Source organism: Prunus mume, linkage group LG1 (assembly GCF_029339155.1).
Source record: "Prunus mume cultivar Tortuosa linkage group LG1, ASM2933915v1, whole genome shotgun sequence".
NCBI lineage: Eukaryota > Viridiplantae > Streptophyta > Magnoliopsida > Rosales > Rosaceae > Prunus > Prunus mume.
Genome location: NC_142698.1, coordinates 12243310 through 12263585, shown reverse-complemented (window position 1 = coordinate 12263585; position 20276 = coordinate 12243310). Strand labels below are relative to the sequence as shown.

General features: G+C 36.7%; 2 protein-coding genes across 2 annotated transcripts; one reads left to right on the top strand and one right to left on the bottom strand.

Moving 5' to 3' along the window:
• The first annotated feature begins 423 nt into the window (after positions 1-423).
• Positions 424-3051, top strand: LOC103342178 (protein IN CHLOROPLAST ATPASE BIOGENESIS, chloroplastic-like). The gene is made up of 11 exons (XM_008245776.2): positions 424-580; positions 675-758; positions 1165-1239; positions 1339-1381; positions 1451-1508; positions 1622-1789; positions 1909-1971; positions 2065-2159; positions 2268-2349; positions 2447-2557; positions 2641-3051. The coding sequence occupies exons 1-11, from the start codon at positions 466-468 to the stop codon at positions 2779-2781; spliced, it is 1035 nt and encodes a 344-aa protein (XP_008243998.2). The 5' UTR covers positions 424-465; the 3' UTR covers positions 2782-3051.
• A 182-nt stretch (positions 3052-3233) lies between these two features.
• Positions 3234-9482, bottom strand: LOC103342179 (filament-like protein (DUF869)). The gene is made up of 6 exons (XM_008245777.2): positions 9165-9482; positions 8904-9056; positions 7458-7602; positions 4862-7361; positions 4678-4735; positions 3234-4127 (listed from the first exon to the last, which is right to left on the bottom strand). Exons 2-6 carry the CDS (start codon positions 9015-9017, stop codon positions 3636-3638), a joined length of 3309 nt encoding a protein of 1102 aa, XP_008243999.2. The 5' UTR covers positions 9018-9056; positions 9165-9482; the 3' UTR covers positions 3234-3635.
• Between the last annotated feature and the right edge of the window lie 10794 nt (positions 9483-20276).

Here is a 20276-nt window from a genome sequence, read left to right as displayed (position 1 = left end):
CGTACAAAACGCAAGTGGATGAAAATGCTTCAAAAGCACAACTTTATTGTCGAAGCGAGTCATTGGTTTCCAATTAATTTGTTATGTACATTACTACCCTTACTATAAACTCGATTACTTACACCAAGTCGGCAACTCATGTGGTTTGATACGAGCGATAATGGAAAAGGGAAGAATTCAATACATAACTTTGAGTATAACGATAATTACTCTTCAGCACTTGAGCTATAATTCTCTTGCGAATGTCGTCGAATTTTTAAGTGTATTCGAACGCTCCTCACCTCAATTGTCCAGCACTAATGCCCATGTTCAGGCCCAACGTTTATGGGTCTGAGGCTCTTGGTGTCGGGTTGGGTGGTCAATTTAGAAGTTTTGAGGCCCAATCTAATGTGGCTGAGAATTTGAATACAAAGATGAAAAGATAAACGACGACGAAGCAGAGCAGCAGACTCCATTAACACAAAAATGAAAGTTGGCAGCGGATTGGTGTACGGAGGACCTCGAGCCACCGCTCTGCCCTCCGTTCTTCTTCGGCACAGTAGAGCTGGACCACGCTGCTCTTACTCCTCTGACACTCCTGGTAACTTAGGGCTCTTTGAATTTTGGAAGTGCCTATTGATATAACTGTTTTAAAAGATTTGTGAACTGATTGTGGTGAAAATTGCAATTTACAGACCATGTGTCTTTCATTAAGGAGGTGGCAGCAACTCAGCCTCCACAGCATTTGAGCCAGTTGCTGACAATGCTCAAGACAAAAGGTGGGTCATTGCTTAAACCTCTGTTCAAGATTCATATTTCCATATTCAAGAACGTCTCTTTGCTGGGTGTTATTCAATTCTTGTGTTTTGGGATTTGCATGTGTCGGTTGTTTTCTTCAATGTTTCCATGTTGGTTGTTCAGAGAGAACAATGTGACAATGTAATCTTTAAAAGGCAATGATATGTTCTACAAATCTCGCCTAGCTACATTCTCAATCTCAAGATTATAGTTGCTGGGTTGTGGTGCCTTTGTGTTGAATGGTATGGCATTGGAAGAAAATGGATGAGCTTTTGATGTATAATTTGCAGTTATTATACATGATCCATGCTTCTTTTTTTTTTGTCTGCTCATCTTTGAAATAGTTCAAGCTTTAAGTAAATTCTCACATACATTGCTATGTAACAGGTGAATCTATTATTTCTCCAGGAGCCAAGGAAGGGCTAATCCCCCTTGCCATACCACTAGCAAAAAATAGCTCAGGTATGGAAAAGCTTCGAATATATTTGGAATTGACGAATCCCCGAGAATTGACTTGTAGTTCAAGCTGTTCTAATTTTGTAAATATTTCTTTGCCAATAGGTGCTGTAACTGCACTTCTCCGGTGGCCTACAGCTCCTCCAGGGTAAGTGTTTGGCCTGAACAATTTTGTTCCTTCTTTTAAAGCTTGATTCATCTAGTCCGATGCCTGCAGTATGGACATGCCAGTAGTTGAGGTCAGGAAGCATGGGGTGTGGCTTTTAGCCAAGAATGTGAGTAAAACATGCCACTGTTCCACATACTTGGCCAAAATTTCATTGTAAATGCATTTTTGTACTGGTTATACAACTATTCTCAGGGGAGACGTCCTATCTTTCATCCACAGGTGGACCAATTAATTCACAGAATCCTAGTTGAAGAAGATGCTAAAAACTCTGGAGAAAGCAATGATGAGCTATTTCATGCTTCTGCTGATGTTGGGGAGAAGCTTTATAAAAAGGGTGACTTTGCCAAGTCGCAGATTTCAAAACTAGATATTTACCTTTTAAGAAAAGTACGCAAGAGATTTCTTCTTTGTTTAGCCTCCCATTCCTCCTTTGTTTCCTTTGTTTCCTTTCTTTTCAATTTTTTAATTTTTTTTAAATGAAGCGGTTACAAATGGTTCATTTTCAGGTTGGTTTATTTCCTGATGTCTTGGAGCGCAAAGTGAAGTGGCATTTTGAGGAAGGGGACCATGTAAGATTCATCACCTGACTTTGCTTACTTCCTCTAAGCATCATTTAGTTAGTGTGTATTTGACAGTCTAATTACTGTATGTGCTTTTGAAAGGTATCGGCTTTGGTGACGGGAGAATTCTATACAAAGAAGGAGCATTTTCCTGGATTTGCACGGCCTTACGTATTCAATGCTGAGGTTTTACTGAAGTTCGTAGGAAACTTTTCCAGTTACTTTCTACTAAACGTTTGTTGTGATTTAGTCAGTTGAATCACTTAAGGTCCATCTTGTAAGGAGCCCATGTGTAAATTTTACAGGGTTGGGCGTACTGTTGAAGCAAAAGATGCTGCTAGGGGAGCTCTAAAATCACCATGGTGGACTCTGGGTTGCAGCTACCAGGTTTCTACTTTTTTTTTATCATTCCTAGTGTCCCAGCCAACTTTCCTCTGCAAGAGTTCCTTTTATGACATTATGCAGTTGAATACTTATAATTCAGGAAGTTGCTGATATAGCGCAATGGGAGGACGAGCAAATTGAGTACATTAAGGAGAAGGTGACTGACGAGGGAAGGCAAGCAGATCTTAAAATGGGAAAGGCCCCAGCTCAGGTTTTCGAATCATTATTGCTTATGAACTCCCAAAAACAATTTGTTAAAATGATTTCTTATCATCTCAGTTCCATCATTTGCAGGTTGCATTGGATGAAGCAGCTTTTTTGTTGGATCTAGCTTCTATTGAAGGGACTTGGGATGACCATGTGGAGCAGGTTGCTGATCGTTACAGGGAGGCTGGCCTCACTGATATTGCAAGATTTGTACTATACAGAGATTGATAATGAAGATAAAGAGATTTATGTCACACCGAATATACAGCATCACAGAACCAGCTTCATGACCGGAGAGAATTTTTCTGCTGAGTGATTAATATGTGCACCGTCTTTCCGAATTTTTCTCTGTTACCTAATTTGTTGACTCATTGTTGGTACATAACACATCACTTTCTATTATTTTTCTTGTGAAGGCTGGTTGATTTCCAGCTGAGATTGCTGAGGCATTGGCCCATTATAGAAAGAGAAGTGAAAAAGAAGTGTGAATTTGCTTAATCTGCTGTGATCCCTCTTCTGATGAAGGAGAGAGTGGTGTTAATGCATGATGTTAGAACGGTCATGCAGGAGTTTCTTCTTTGAAAATTTTGTTACATCCCCAGACTTCAATAGCTTTAGACAGCCGCCAAGTTGTTCATCTATGTGGTAATGATTTGATCTGAAACACCAAATCTGGGATATTTAGAATATAAAAACCATATTTTATTCATGGGAAAAATACACGTGTACAAAACAGGGAATTACATGAAGGGGTATACAGCGTAACTACATATTTTCTTTTTTTCACCCTCATTTCCTTTTTTGGGTTAATGGTACACAAATGTCAACTTCTCTGCTGACATTGTTGCAAATTCGCAGTTGCCTAGAACGATATATATATATACAGGAGCAATACATAACGTATGCAAAAACAAAAACAAAACCCTCACTCACGCATTCTCCAATATCTCTCGAATGAGAATGACCAACAGACCTATAGCCTTTATTATTTTGCATTACAGGCGTGTGACAAACCAAACTGCCATCAAAACAGAGCGAGGAACACCAACGTTGTAATCAACTTATCATATGATAGAGATTGATCATGAAGCGATCGGAAGGGGTGCTTTTTTGCTGCTACCTTTCTTTCTCCATACCAGCTTTTTCCATAAACTCCCACCTCCCCTTTTCTTGCCAGGCACTATAGCTAAGGAACCAACAGTAGCATTGTCATCCTGGTATTTACCATTTAGAACAAGGATATTCTCAAGGGGCTCTATCACCCTATTAGGACCGAACGTGGAAGTTGAATTACTGTTGACCTCTTTTGTCTTTGGAGACATTAAATCCTTGATGCCAGCACCATCTTCTGCTAACATTTGATCTAGTAGAGAGGATCGTTGGTTCAGCTTCTTCGGTGGGGTTGGGCATGTGGCTTTGGCTTTGAGGGTATTTATATCAGTGGGATTAGTGATGACCTTGTCAAAAAGGGCTGCTTCCTTTGGTGCAGCCATTGCCTTCAACTGCTTCCCGAGGTTAAGTATTGTCTCTTGGCATTCGGCCAACTTTTCTGAAGCAGCTGTTATCTCCCAATCCTGAAAAATTGATCAAACATTATTTACCATCAATTTAAGCAGCAACAAGTAAAGATTTGGAATTCTTTTGAATTATAAGAACGGTAAGGCACATCATGCAATATTGCATCTGAATGACAAGTTGCCAACAAAGCACAATAGTATCCTTTTTGGATTGAATTGTTTTGTTTCAAGATGAATTCGCCCTTTACCATGAGAGAGAGAGAGTTCACATTTTGAAGCTGATCACTTTCAATGGTGTTTCTTATGGGACTGTACTGTTTCAGTGTAGATTTATTAGGTAAAGTAGACCACTAAATCTAGAAATATGAATATAAGTTGAATCTGAAATGCTACAGTTGTCAAGTGACTCATCCTTGATCAAGAAAAAAGCTACTATTCACATATCATTTCCTAGGCAATGAAAAATTTTCTTATTTGTAAAAGAAGATAAAATCTTTCATCAGGTATATGGTTTTTGTTTGGAATATGTTAGTGCAACTGGAAACAGAAATTAAGAATTCTCAGACAAATTGGTAAATGTAGGTGTAACAAGAGGACATTAACTTACATTTTGGGCTTGCCTTTCGTCTGGATTAAGATCGGAATTTGGGTTTTTCTTCTTCACACTGCCAAAAGAAACATATATCAGATGCATAAGATTCCTCAATTATTTTATTACATTAGTCAATATTTTTAAATAAGTAAAAGCTTTAATATGTAGGTATACTATCTTTGGTGGTATGCATCTGTACCTTTCAAGTTGAAGCTGCAGTTCCAGGCATGTAGCCTCCAATTCTTCGCAGCAGTTGTATTTATTCTCCAGTTCAACTTCTAGGGATGAAAACTTTTGGCGAGCTTCACTTAATTCAACTCTGGCCACTGTAAGCTGCGTGTCAAGATCTTCATTCATCACCTTGTGATTTTTAATTTGGTCCTCAATGATTCCTTTTGACTCTCTTAAACTTTGTAACTCTGTTCTCAAACTGGCTATAGCCTTTTCCGATTCCTTAAGCTGATTCATCAGGTATTCACTCTTATCACAAGCTGACTGAAATCTCCCTTCCAACTCTCTCTTTGCCGATTCTATATTCACCAATTCATCCTTTAATTTTCTGTTTTCTTTGACCAGATTGGCCTGCAGCTCTTCTATTTGGATGCTATGGCCATTTAAAGAAGTAGACGTGGGCAAACATGATAACTGTTCTCGTGGAACACGTAATTTGTCTGTATCTATAAAGTGACCAACCACTCCAACTTCTGCTTCACTTTCGCTTCGTGTATCATCCCAATCAAATTGTTTCTTAATTGCATCCTTCATGCTTGAAACATCTTGAAGTGAAAAGCAGTGGTTTAAAATCCAGTCCAAAGCAGTAGTGAGCTCTTGGGCAAACTTGTCAAGACCAGCCTTTCCATTCAACAGATCATAACAAGCATGAACAAATTGTTGTAGAAGATCACCAAGTTCAGAAGTTTTCCACTGGAAAACACGAACCATGTAGCCTGTGTATTCTGAATTCTTATATGTGGACAAGTTCCCATCCTTCCTGGTCCCATTCTCTGGGTTATAATCTGGAGATGGCACACTGATTCCCTCAATAAGCTCAATTATTTTACATAATGATTTACTCAGATCTGGCTGGAAGTGCTGATTACTCCTCTTTGGGCTTGAGACGTCCACATCACTTACTCCACAGGGTGAATCAGTTACTAGAGATCTATCTGAACCTTTCCATGAGATGCAGCTTTTAACAGAGGAAGGATTGGATGCATCAAAATGGTTTCCATTTGTCCTTGCATCAACCAACTCACCAGGCTTTGGATTTTCTGTGGATGCCAGAGCTAATCTTATATCCTCAAGTATCTGTTCAGGATTTCTTCCTGCAACACGGTTGTGCTCCAACACCAGTTTCACTATATCCTGAATCCAATTGGGAGCTTTACCATCAGGAATATTTTTAAATCCGGTCTCCCTGTTTGACATATTGAAGCCTGACTCACTGTCAGAAACAGGAACCATCTCGCTACCCACAAGTTCTGAGGAATACTCAGTTTCCAAGGTGCCAACAAATGCGTTAGCTGAAGAAACAGGAGAACCTGCACTTGGTTTATCAGCAGAAACCACTGCTAACTTTTCCATTTCAATAAAGTCATCCATCAGATTTATGTCTGAAGCTCCAACAGTTTTGCTTGTTAGTGATCCCTTTTGTTTTTCATTTCTAAAGTGCTCCAGTTCTGTAATCAAGGCAGAAGCCCATGAATCAGCACAACTAACCTTATCATCGCTGCCAATATCAGACATAGATGCTACAGACACTTCACGAGACATAAGACTACTCCTCATTGGCTCCATGGTTGTCTGGCCTCGTGATGATTCTTCAAGCGGTGTTTCAACTTGTGATAATTTTGAAGCTATACGAGCATACATGTTTCTAGAGAACTGGAGTTCATTCATCTTTTTATTGAGTGCTTCCTTGAGAGTCTGGTTTTCTTCTTCCATAGCATATAACTGGTCAGTCAGAATGTTAACCCTTTTGCTGGGAGTCTCAGGAAAGTTATCAACAGTAGAGTCATACATTAAACCATTTGGATTCAACTTTCTCCTCCTCATGTCAACAGAATCCCATCCTAGCATTTCAACTTCAGTTTTCATTTTTGCCAACGCAGCAGGACCTGGCAACCGCTTCCGGACCAGGAGACGCAACCTCTGACATTCTGATTCTAACTTCGCAATTTTCTTTGCACCCTCCAGGTTTTGCTTGTGTGATGCATCAGCGGTTCGACGGTTGAATTCTCTCTCCTCATTCCGGATCTCAAGCTCTTTCTCAAGCACTCGAACCTCATATTTCAAAGAAGCATTATCTTTCTCAGTGGATTCTAATCTACTCGTGAGTGCATTGAAATCAGCTTCCACCTGAGTCAATTGTTTTCTTAAATCTCCTATCAACTTTTCCTTCACTAAAAGAGCATTACTAAGATGGGTGTTTTCAGCACCTATTTTAGAAAGCGTTTTAGTGGTCTCTGATAATTTCTCCTCTAATACCATCTGGGATTTCTCAAATTCTCTTGATGTCTTCATCATAGCATCATGAACCCTTTGCTCCTGTTCTTCTCGAACAAAACGTAGCTGCTGCATACATTCCTTGAGGGCTGCATCCAATTGAACTATTCTTTCTTCACGAGCCGCTCTGATTTGTAAAGCTTTATCCAGTTCTTGCTTTAGAAACCCCGCATCTGCTTCTACCTTCTCCCAGCCTGCATAAAACACTCATATGAAAAATGAGACAATATATTAACTGAATGCACAGGTTATTGAAATATTCCAACACAACTCTTAAACTAATGAATTACCTTGAACAGCCTCCTGTGCCATTTTGGCATGTTTCTTCACAAGTTCATCTTTGCTGTTACATTCAGAAAGAGCTGAAGCAAGCTTATCACTTAAAGTTTTCAGATTGTTCTCCAGCTCTGCCTTCTCAGCCCGAATTGCCTCTATCTAAAGAAAAAGAAAACAGAGTAAAGTGAAAAATAGTACCATTAACACCTCAAAGTATATTCAACAGTTCCTAAATGAAAAACAAAATTCCTAATAAGACATATACAGCAACCTAAAACAACAGGCATCATTAAAAATTCTTAAATGATGATAACTAAATAACATACTCCCTTCGGAATTCAATCTTTCAGTTCTTTTGTCCACATTACGAAACTATTTGACAGCACTTAACTGATTATGGTCACCAAAATTCTAAAACTGGTTTAGAATTCCCACAGATACACAGGGGAGCTATATCTGTCATCCCTAGGAAATTTACTCTAAGCAGTATGTCTTTTCGATTGACATATTTATTATTGTAGCCCCAATCAGATCTTGGTTTGTGGAATAGAAAATCTTGATCAAATTTAGTCTCTCTTCAACGCTAATTTTTTACAAAGGGAAACTTTGAGAATTTAGGACAAATATGGTATGATGTCGTAAACACAAAAAACATGAAATTGCCTTCAAATTGTAATTTAAAAATTTATTAGACTGATTATTCCAGATTCGGAATTGCATCTTGGTATGGTATCACAAATTGGAAGTGCTAGAAAGAGGTCTCTCTCACCCGAGTGTATAGACATCTGAAGGGCCTGTTTATTTTGCATGATTCAGTATATCAACAAAATGTGATCAAAGAAGTGAATAATTTGATGGCAGTAGTTATTCGTACCGAAATTCAACACTAGTTTCAACTTTTAGATATAACACAAGTCTTGCTGGTGAAAACTTCTGACTGATCTAAATATCGATCTCAAGTTTGAAGGCTTAAACATATCCAAATAGAAAATTGTACTTGTCTAGACTGACCCACCTCCGTAGTAAAATCTCTAATCATCAGAATCCAATAAGAGATATATAGAAAACGAAAAAGAATCTCCCCATGCAATTATTCAATAGCTGACTCTTCCAGCAATTTATTATTTCTTTGTTTCACCAATGTAAATGCATAACCAATTTTCTTCATAAAACCTGGCTTTCCTTGAGCCAAAATAGAAAGAAAAAAATAATAGAGCAAAAATTATTTGATTTTAAGTATCTTCAAGTGAAGCATTGAGGATGGAGTACTTTCAGCTATGGATTGTACAAGAACAACCCTCTGGGGACTGGGAAGTTAAAGTAAAGCTCTGGCTTGGGCCTCCAAAAGTGTGCCTAAAGGGGAAAGTAGCATAACACAAGACAAACCATATACATTTATAGCTAATGTAAATTAGAATATACAATCATGGATTTCACTAAAGCTATGAATTCATAGTTACCTCATCTTCATTTCCTTTGCCCAAGACGTTGACTTTGTCTTCTGCTGCTGCTGCTGCTCCAACATTGGGCTTTTCTGTAGATTTCTTCCTCCAAAGCCATGGCTTGTGGTCCATGATTCATTCACCAACCACTTAAATACACTTGCTTCTTCTCTAAAAGCCAAACAGTCAATCCAATCAGAACAAGCAGAGCATGCAAACAGCCTAACCCAAATGCCAAAAATTAAAAATAATTAATAAATCAACAAATGAAGTACCAACCAGGTGAGCATTGCATGGATGATGATCCACAATCCAAGAGCAGAGAATGCCAAAAAAAAAAAAAAAAAACTTTCTCTATAGGAAGTGCAATAATGAGAAATGAAGACCCAAAAAACAAATCAGGCAGAGAACAACATCAATGTGAATGATAGCGATCACACCACCGACACAGAGATTTGTTTGCAGAGAGATGACTCAAAGGAGGGAGAAGATGATAACGATATAGAAAGAAAACCAACCACCAAAGCTTTAGCTTTTCTAGAGAGAGAGAGAGTACTGGACAGAGTGTGTGTGTTTGGTAACCCGGAAAAGTGGAATGAGGGAAAAGTAAAGAGTGGGAAAATGTAGAGAGAGAGAGAGAGAAAGAGACAGAGAGAGAGTATGGAGGAAGATACCGGTGGAGGGGGCCCTTGGATTTGGATCTGGGTTCTGACCCGAGAGCCGAATCGTACGTGTGGCAATGGGAGCCGTTGATTTTAGTAATTTTTTGTTTAGAGGGACAACAGTCGTTGGGTCTTGTTTTTTTCAAGGTCCTTTTTGCGTTCATCTAACGGACCGGAAGAGCGGAAGTCTCTGTCTTCGTTGACAAGAGTCTTCAACATATTTGATACTTCTGTGGGAAAAAGAGAATAAAATTTGTACCTACTACTACCTAGTAACACATTGTTACCAAATTAGAGTCACAAAATGTCGATTTAGTCAATGTGATTATAATTTATATGATGACATTTATCACATATACCGAGCTTAATTCTATTATTAATTTTTTCTAAGTGAAAACTAATTTGACATTAAATTTTGAAAGTTGCTTGACACCTATAGATTACTCAAATTTCTATTGAAAAAGAAAGCATATTGAGTAAAGCTCAGAAACGTCACTGAAGATTAATTGTCTATAAATTTAACTCGCATTATGAGATTCATACTCATTATTAATTCACAATCACTCCCACACAAAAACTCATATCTTATTTCTTTGTCAGAAATCCACAAAAAATTAATAGTTGGTGAGCTTCTAATATATCTATATGTAGGTGGTAATAAATGACAATGGAAAAATATATTGATTTTATAAGAAAAAAGATGCAAGAGGAAATGGTTTGACATTTTGCAAATAAAAATAATAATTTTGGAATTGTATTTATAATTTAGCTAAAAAAGTCATTAGCCACAAATGACTAATACAAACTAACCACAAAGGGTCATTACAATAACGAAGTGATCTAACATCAAAATTAAGACCTCCAATAACAATCACGCACGATTGAAGGAACTCTAACATAGTCATTCCAACTAAGAGTGCAAACTTAGACCAATCAAAAACAGATAAAGCTTGAAAAAGTCAAGTCATAACAATAAAAATAAAATTCTCACATAAGAAAGGTGGAAAGCTCTCACGAATGAGAGGTGAAAGCCTCTCACAGATGGAGATGTCAAAACTACACAAAAAACCAAAAAAGTCTCTATGCCTTATTCCAAATATGAAGGAACCGCAAAAAGAATCTCTACTACCGAAACCCAAGTGCAGATCTGACGGCGAGATGCATCTGTTTGTGATAAGTTGAGGAAAATTATAACAAAATGAAGATAAATAGGAGAAACCTTCTGTCTATTGAAATGGGGGAAGATAGGAGAATGGAGGAAGAGAGAAGGGAAGAGGGGAGGAAGAACATGGCTTTTTCCCCCCTCAAAATAAAAACGGCTCTAAAGTATCTTTTGGAAAAGAAGGGGCTAGGGTTTTCAAGAGAGATTCCTGAAAAACCATATGTACATTCAATGCAAACTTCTGTAAATTTTTGTTTCTAAAGGAAAAAGGGTAAAGACAGTATGATGATTATTGTCCGGATCGATCTCGCATAAAAACAAGATGCATGCTAAATATAAAAATGATTAATAATACAGTTGTAGTATCCTAAGCCCTTCTTTTATTTATTTATAAACGTAATATTATAATGCATATATATATATATATATATATATATATATATCTGATCATCGTGATGATATAGTTGACCCTGCGGTCCCTCAGTTGAATGTCATTGCCACCCACAACAAATTAGAAAAAAAGATATGCCCCCATATTCTAGCCAGCCCTTTATTTGCGTTACACTCTTGGTTGATTCTTTCTTGGACAAACAACCACACGTGATACTTACAATACTATTACTACTGGTGGGGGTGGATTATTATTTATAAATATATCGGCTTTTTAATTTAAGGTGGCAAGTAACTATTATATACATGTTGGACGAAGTTGGTGAAAATGGTTATTTAACGTTAATAATGTACAAGGCATGATGTGATATCGTCGTGACTTAAGACTAAAGAACTTCACATGGTTCATGCATGAATTCATAATCAAGTTTGACTAAAGTTCTAACCGATATTCGTTGTCTTAAAGTTTAAGATTAAGCGTTAATTTGGGATTTAATACGTATTTGAAACGTACACTAAAATATAATTACATAGTATTATATGCAACGATATTGCCTTGATAGTAAGTACAACATCAACAGTGAAAACCTAAAACCTGTGCAAAATGGGGTTGAATTGATGCTTTGCTTAATCAAGTTGTGTGGCTGGCAAGGTTCTCCACTCATCCTTTCATCCAAAAATGGCACTTGGCTTTGTCAAGTGTCGTGTTTTAATTACTTACTGTTGCCAGATGCCATCTCTCTCTCTCTCTCTCTCTCTCTCTGTGGGGCTGAATGGAAAGAGAGCTGCAAAGATTTAGAAGATTGCAGGCCCACTTTGCCAAGTATGGGGAGCACTAGAATCAGACTAGACGCTTGGTGTTGGTTGTTCTTTCGTCACATCTTAAGCTAGATTTTGTGTTTCTTCTTTTTCGTCTTTTTCACTCCCCTGAATATATGTGAATAGGTTGAAGGTCACATCTATGGCCTCTTCTCCTTGTAAAAGCGGCAACAATAATTTAAAGTCGGCTGGTTGGTGGACTGAGATTTGACTCAATTTTAGCAAATAGTAAATGGATCTAGTGGCACTGTGGCACTACATTTACAACTCTTTGATGCTTCCCCTTGCCAGCTGTTAGCTTGTGTTCTCTCTCTCTCTCTAGGTAGCCCACATTTATAGGTACTTATATTAGCTAGGTGTGATGAATAAGTCTTTACTCTCCCCAATTTGACCAAACTTACGACTCTGTATGAGATTAAAAACTGAGTTTTCAGGTCACACAGATGCTATCTGAGAATAGACTTTTTTTTTCTTGATTTTCTTAATTAAGGTGGTCAGTTATATGTGTATATGATCCCACCATGTGATGCATTGGGGGGTCCATGAATTTTCCTTCCTGAGAAAATATCTTGTAAAGTCTGGCCTAGCATGCAATGACTAATGGAGCCTACCAACAACCTGTAAAAATTGGCCAAATGCAGCCCAAGTTTGAGCCATTCCTTTGACCCCCTTGCCCTGCCTTAGCTTTCTTTGAGGCATTTTATTAAACAGTTTGCAGTCCTTGTCCCAGACTCCAAGAAAACAACCTATTTCTTAGATTCTGATTGAGGTTAGGGTTGATTTTACATGCAGTACTGCTTCCTTATGTGGAAAGGTTGCAATCAAGTTATGAAGAAGGAAGGAGATGGGTTTTATCAAACCAAAATCAAACAACAAACTTTGTCTAAAAGCCCAAGCCTTGTTTAACTTTAGGACCAACAAATCTTTAAAACAACCCAAAGCCCATTTAAGAAACTTAGCTCATTTGAAGAAAGAAGCTACTTGTTTGTAGCTACAAGCCTACAATCATCTATCAATGCACAATTTTAAACAAGAATAATTTTCCTTTGGCCCCCTTTGGTAATTCTCGTCAGCTTGTTTCAATTTCATGCCAACCCCTACTGTGGTCATAAATAGATCAATCTACCTAATTGGGTCATCCTGTTCTTGCAGCTGAAGCCTATATAGACCTAGCCTGGTCCAAATGATCAAAGACGAAAAGATAGGTAGGGGGAGGCCTGAAACCTAGCTACCCTAAACCCTCAAAATTTGGGCTGGTTGCTTTGTTTTGTAGACTACAATACTAGCATGTCTTCTATAATTGGAGTTTCAACAACCAGCTCTGGCAAACTGTTAGAAACCTCTCATCACAAACTTCAAAATTGCAACAAAAAGTACATATCAAGCCATTTTCCAGCCTTTCAAACTTTTTTTTTTTGGGTAAATTATTTTTCAGTCTTTCAAAGTTGCAAGCAAGCAAACCCACAAACATGTGTGAGAATAAAGGCATCTTAGCTTATAAAATAGAAAAGACTACAATTGGAGGAGGGTAGGTGACAGGAAAAGGTTGCTTTAAAAACCAAGCAACTTCCATTTAAAGGGAAGAGAGAGTGAGCGCAGAGTGCAGCCCCAAAGCCATATGAAACGACATGCTTCAAAATCAATCACGAAAAAAAGAAAACCCTAAATTGGGAATTCAAACAACTTTATCAAATCCCATTTTTGCTAATTTTGAATATGACGAGACATCCAGCCTTTTTTCTTTCTGTTTTTTGGTGTGATGGCTTTTGTTTGAAACACGAGACAGAGAGTCGTCTTTCCCAATTTGGAAATTGGAAACTCGTAACCAAATTGCTCATGCATTAAAATGGAAACTTATTTCATTTTCTTCATGCTACTAATCAATCCGCGAACTTTGACATTTTGACAAGAGCCGTGATGAGCAACTGTTGTTTGCTTGTCTTTGTTGACAGATGCGTTCCCTTTTATCACAATTTTCTTGAGTGATATCCAAGTCTTATCAGATATTTATAGTAATGTTGCTGTTTGTCACTCAATTTTTCTATTTCTTTCCCACCAATCTCACTCGATTGTGTTTTTCCTTTTCCTTTCTCTTTGTTGGGGTACATGAATGCTTGATTTTAAGAATATCAAAGGTAGATTAATTAGAAATTAGGGTAATTTTATCAATAATATGAGATTTGTAATTGTGATTATCTGGATAGTATACTTCATGACATGTGATTTTTAAAAACTTAGGGTTATAATTCAAATTATTTGGCTCGTATATAATTAGTGTTTTACTGGACAATGATTATCACTCACCTTGTCGCAATGTGGCTAGAAATTTCTCACCAAATGTTCTCATTCTATAATTATAAGTGATAGAGAACATAAGTTTGAAAGTTGCACCAAACTCGCATTCTCCCTTTATCTATATATATAAAGCAAAAGGCAAAGAATGGTGAAACATTCAAAATACTAGAAAATGTCATTTGCTAATCCAAACATTAAGAGAAATCAGATAATGAATCTTATTTTTATGGAACACAACTATCCATTATCTTTTTTAATTCTAAAATAAATTTTAATTTTTAAAAAAAATGCCTCTCGCAAGCGCAGAAGCGCGTGCGGAGAGGCTAATATATATATATAGATGAACATTTTGAGATGATAAATGGAACTGTTATTTTCATGATTGCTATCAAAATACAACTTTAATTGAATCGTTTAGTTAGCTGTTCCTGGCCATCTTATCCAGAACCCAATCAATGATGAAAAAGACCAATACTGCATTTGGTTATGATGACAATAGTGGAAGAGACAGCACCAACCAGCCAAACATGAGTTTTTGTACTTGAAAATTATTCAAATTTTCGCGTTACTTGCTATTATACGTACTAACTTTCATGAGAAAACATACCACCATGGAATACTATATATGTGTGTGCATTCTTTTTTAGATCCTACACTGGCCTATTTCTCCCTCTACTAAGCCAACTCATCACACTTTTCAGGAACATCACATGCAAGATGATGCTTTCATAAAAATGGAAATATCCAAGCCATGGTCATAATTAATTAGAAGCAAAGCTAAAAATTAGAGGAAATATTTAGTCGGGTCACATGGGGCAAGTGTAGTCGTTTGATTTGAATATCATAAAGAAAGTTAAAGTTTCTAACTTGAAAATCAATTAACAATAGATAGATATAAACTTTTTCAAGGTTTCTTAACTTTCCGACGTGACCCGATTTTCACATCCTAGCAACATGTGTGTGCGACAATGAGTCTAGTTGCTAGCTTAACCTTCACACACCCCACCACTTTCTTCATGAGAGGAAAGTGTGAAGGTGGGGGATGCATACCTAACATGCAAGCAACCTTTTAAAATCCAACCCCAATAATTCGATTTTACATTAATACCACCTCAGAGGGAACGAATGGCCACAGATGAATGGCTTTTCGTGGCCGCTTTTACAACCCCACCAGTTTTTGTTTTTCTTGTCGACAATCTTTTCTATTTTTGGAAACCATTCAAAATCAATTCCAATTATAGATTAAGGTAGAGAGATAAAGAGGCCTTTTTCTTTTGGGTTTTTCTCACTCTCATCTCTGTCATCTGGGTTCCACTTGCTATTAATAATTTTTGTGTCTAATTTCTAAGGGTAACTTTCAGTCATATGCAAAGTGCGCGAGTGTCATATGCGTTAGGATGGTCAATTTTATTGTATTGTATGTGTGCAATAATATATACATATACCACGTGCATGTGAAGGTATAGAATGTAATGTAAACAAGGGGAATGCTAGAACCTTCTTCTTTTTTCTTGACATGTTATTTCTTTACACTTAAATAATGTTATTAATATATTATACAAGTTAACTTTTGCTTTCCAAGTTTACCCTTATTAAATGTATTCAATTTATCCAAAACAAATTCACAACTTTCTTACCATCTTATTAATTTTTTTTTTAAACGTCAATTATTTTTTCAAAGAAAATGTTTGTTTTTTTCCAAAAAAATAGGAAATCTCCGTTTTTTTAAAAAACACAAAGGACCTTTTTAAAATACAAATAAAAATATCTAAACCCTTTGTGTTAAAAATAAAAAATAAAAAAGGGACATTTCCTCTTAAAAGCAGATATTTTCTTTTAAAAAAATTAAATTGACTTTAGAAAAAAAATTAATAAGATGGTAAGAAAGTTGTGATTTTTTTTGGGATAAATTGAATACATTTAATAAGGGTAAACTTGGAAAGCAAAAGTTAGATTGTATAATATATTAATGATATTGTTTTAAGTGTAAGGAGAATGACACATGTCAAGCAAAAAAGAGAAGGTTAGAGAGAATGTTCTAGCATTCTCATGTAAACATTTACTTCGTCAGAAAATTTTACTTTTATTTAAACTTGGTCGGTGTGCACTGTGCAGTTTGCCGAACGGCAGTCCTCGGTAAATGCAGTATTTTCAGTCAAGATCATGAGGGTCAAAATTAATGGGTTTAGAGCAGGAACAAAAATAAAAGCTACTTCAAGTTGGAGTGTATTAAAAAGGTGATCATCAACGTGGTATATATAAATAACAACACTCTTTTTTATTCAAGTTGGAGTGTATTAGAAAGGTGATCAGCAACGTGGTATAAATAACAACACTCTTTTTAATTTTGAATAAGGGATCAATGCGAGTTTACCGTTATTCGTAATTCATCGCCAACTTTGTCCCACCTTAACCACCTACGTCTAAGATCATAGGTAGAGTATCTCATTGCATTTATATAATATAGTCTCGTTGCATTTCAAAAATGTTATTTTGAACCTTAAACCATGAAAAAGAATTTCAGAAAAACGATCCTGTAACTGTGTCCATGGATTGGAAGTATAAAAAGAGAAGAAGGTACGTACTTGGGAATTTTCAATAATTATTTTATATTATATTTTATGGTGGGTGAAGCATTGGTATTCACCCAAACTTCTTAATAATTAATGCTCAGAAATTAAACTGGTGTATGGTACAATACCAGCACAGTTCCTTTAGGATTGGGTTTCGTTTGCTGTATTGGAGACAGAAGGTGGACAAAAGCTTAAGCTAGTAGATGCTTGCTGCTACCGGGCAAACTCCAGCTCCTTCTACCTCCATACATCTTCTATGACAAAATGAAGAGGATTCTTATAAAGTTTTTGGTTTATGCATCCAATTGTATAAACCTCATTAAACCACCTTGTAACTTAATACGGTCCGAACCATCTTTTTTTTTTTTCTTTTTCCCTTCAAATATCATCCGTACTAAAATAATCAACTAAGTAGTTTATCGGAAACATTATGTTCGTCCTTCACCAAAAAAAAAAAAGAAACATTATGTTCGTCTATTTATTTTACTGCCTTCGAATATTGCATCATATATGTAAATAAAATAAATAAATAAAGATAATGTTTAACTTTTAAGAGCATCCCCTTCGTATCAAAACTCTTTCTAAAAGGGGGACCATGAATCAACTTTATCTGTAGCCGTAGCATTCACAAACAGTACTTTTGGTCTGGTGGTCCAATCCAATTGCTAAATGGGACACCAATGGAGAATTCACAACAGAACAGCTCATTATCTTTTGCGATTTATGAAACTTGTGGATGAGAAAATTAGACATTTGAGGTGTGTGTATATATATATATATATATATATATATTAACAAACAATTGTGTGGGTTCTTTGATTCCTAGGCAACAAGTTTCTGTTTTGTTTTTCGTTTTCAACCATAAATAAAATTGTTGGATTGTTGTTGCAGGAAGTTGATGTCCTCACCCACCGTCTCACTGAACTCCCATGATACCATAATTGGTGTTCATGTTAATCAGAGACTAGGGTTTTGCTTAGCATTTTGAGGCAGGAAGAGGCCCTCTAGGAAAGGAAACTTTTGATCCCCTACCCCAAAATGGACCAAGCAAATCTGTTAATATTTCCTGAATTATAATTTGCAGAGTAATTGATAAAGTCCAGGCTATGCATATCATGTTATTTATTATTTTCTTGAGGCATCTAACGATACTTTTAAAAACCTTTCCCACTTACAAGTTATATCCCAATTCCACCCAACTGGGTTTTCAACAGTTTGGCTAGTGAATAGCCTAGATTAGCCCTTACCTACAAAACATGCCTTGTCCATTTTTCTTGACCTATTAGAATGGAATCGGCTGGTAGGGTTAGCCTGAGGACAAGTTATTTTTGCTTTTCTTAGCAAAGTTTCAGACACGTTCATGCAGCTATAGCTATCGCCTATGTTGGCTCCATCTATGATTCTACATATTTAGGCTAGTTTCGTCCCAATCCTTTGAATGCAGGCTCTTTCCTTAGTGGGGGGATCCTTTCTATATGCAAAGGTACCATGCTTTATGATTAAGCTCCACTCAAAAGGAGAAGGACCATGTCACGCCCACGTACTTTCATACCACACACTCACGCGTCAATAAGGTTCTTATCTCTTAAACAACATAAAGTATGTGTTAGAAATATTCTTCATACATGTCAAACGTATTTTCATGTAATCAAACCGTTTCTAATACTAGTACACTATGATCAAAATAAAAATTTGTACTTTTTGAGAACCTCTAAACTATCTTTAATATAGGCTTTTTATTACAAATGGTCCCTGAGATTTGCAAAATAAGCACCTTTGATCCTTTATGTTTTTTTGTGATATGGTTGGTCCTTAAGGTTATGTTCCGTACATCAAGCTCTTGAATAAAAAAATTCAAAAAGAGAAGGATAATGTCACGCCCACGCACTTTCAAACCACACAATCCTATGTCAATAAGGTTCTTATCTCTCAAACAACGTAAGTTTGTGTTATAATTATTCTTCATATGTGTCAAACATATTTTCAGATAATCAAACTGTTTCTAATACTAGTACAGTACAGTATGATCAAAATAAACAATTGTACTTTTTGAGAACCTCTGAACTATCTCTTAGAAATATTTCGATCCTTAATGAAAGTTTTACATGCTTCTAACAGAAAAGGGCTGCTAAAGCGCTCTCTCTCTCTCTCTCTCTCTCTCTCTCTCTCTCTAGTAGGCTTCTTCTTGAAGGGCAGATGGGACAAGAGGTGTTAAATTTTGAATGATATTATTAAAGAGGTCCGTGCAAGGGAAGGTGTGAGGGAGCAGATGGGGTGTAAATTTTGTGGACATAATAACAATGCCCAAAAATGGAAATATATGGAAGCAAAGAGAGTAAGTCAGAGAGAGATAAAGCAAAAGAATTGATGGGTGTTTTAAAGAGAGAGAGAATGGGTGGAAAGCTTAAGCGCGTCCCAGAAAGGGAAACCAAAGAAGTAGTTTGTCTCAGTGAATGATGAAAGCGATCTAACACACACACTGCACTGTGCACAGCATATGCATATATGAAAATACACAATATATTTTATATATTTATATATAATTAATTATACACCCTTTTCACAGTCAAGTCCCAGTCTGAGTCCTTCCCAGAGTCACAGTCACATTCATCAGAAATACGTATATGGTTTTGGACAGAAAACAAAAGTGAAAAGACAAACGGTACACGCACCACTCTCACCAATAATGAAACCAAATAAAGAAAACAGCCCCTCCAAAACCATTTCCAACCATTCAAGCAAAGCAATCACATTTATGGAAACCCTCTTATTAAATTATCCCAAGGCAACCCTTGTTTGTTTTATAAATACCTTCTAGGCCAAATGTCGCTTTTCTTTTGGTCCTTCTACTTGACTAGGGTTTTCATTTTCATCCCTATACTTACTTGATGTTGTAATTTTACGTACGTTATTCTAATCACGCAACACCCCACATAGCTTCTAATCACTCAACAGCCTACATAGCTTGTTAGCACGTAAATAACTCTCCGACATGTTATTATCAGATTATCAATACGATGAGTGTATTCGAACAACAACTAATCCACATGACAAATGACATCACGTTATGTTGCAAGTTGCAAGAATGTTGACAAGACAACATACCCATGTATATATAATATACCCAATCTATCTCTCGTCCTCGTTCTTCATAGTTTTCTGTTTAATTTTCCTTCCTTTGGTCCCCACATTGCTCAACAACAAGGGTTGTCTTGTACAGACCTAGTACACTCCAACACATATGCAACATAGCTGGGTTATCAATTATAGCCTCTCTCCTCTTTTTTTCTTTCTTTTTTTCTTCTGTGGTTCTTTTTTACACCATAATAATTAATGGTAAAAAGCATATGAGAGAGAGAGAGAGAGAGAGACTGGGATAAAATCTGTTTGTCTGAGTTTTAGCAGTGCTTCGTAGATCCGATGCAAAGGAAAGGATCTTAGGCAAAGGGCTTTAAGCTACAACAGGACAATGTCGCTTTGTTCTCTTTTG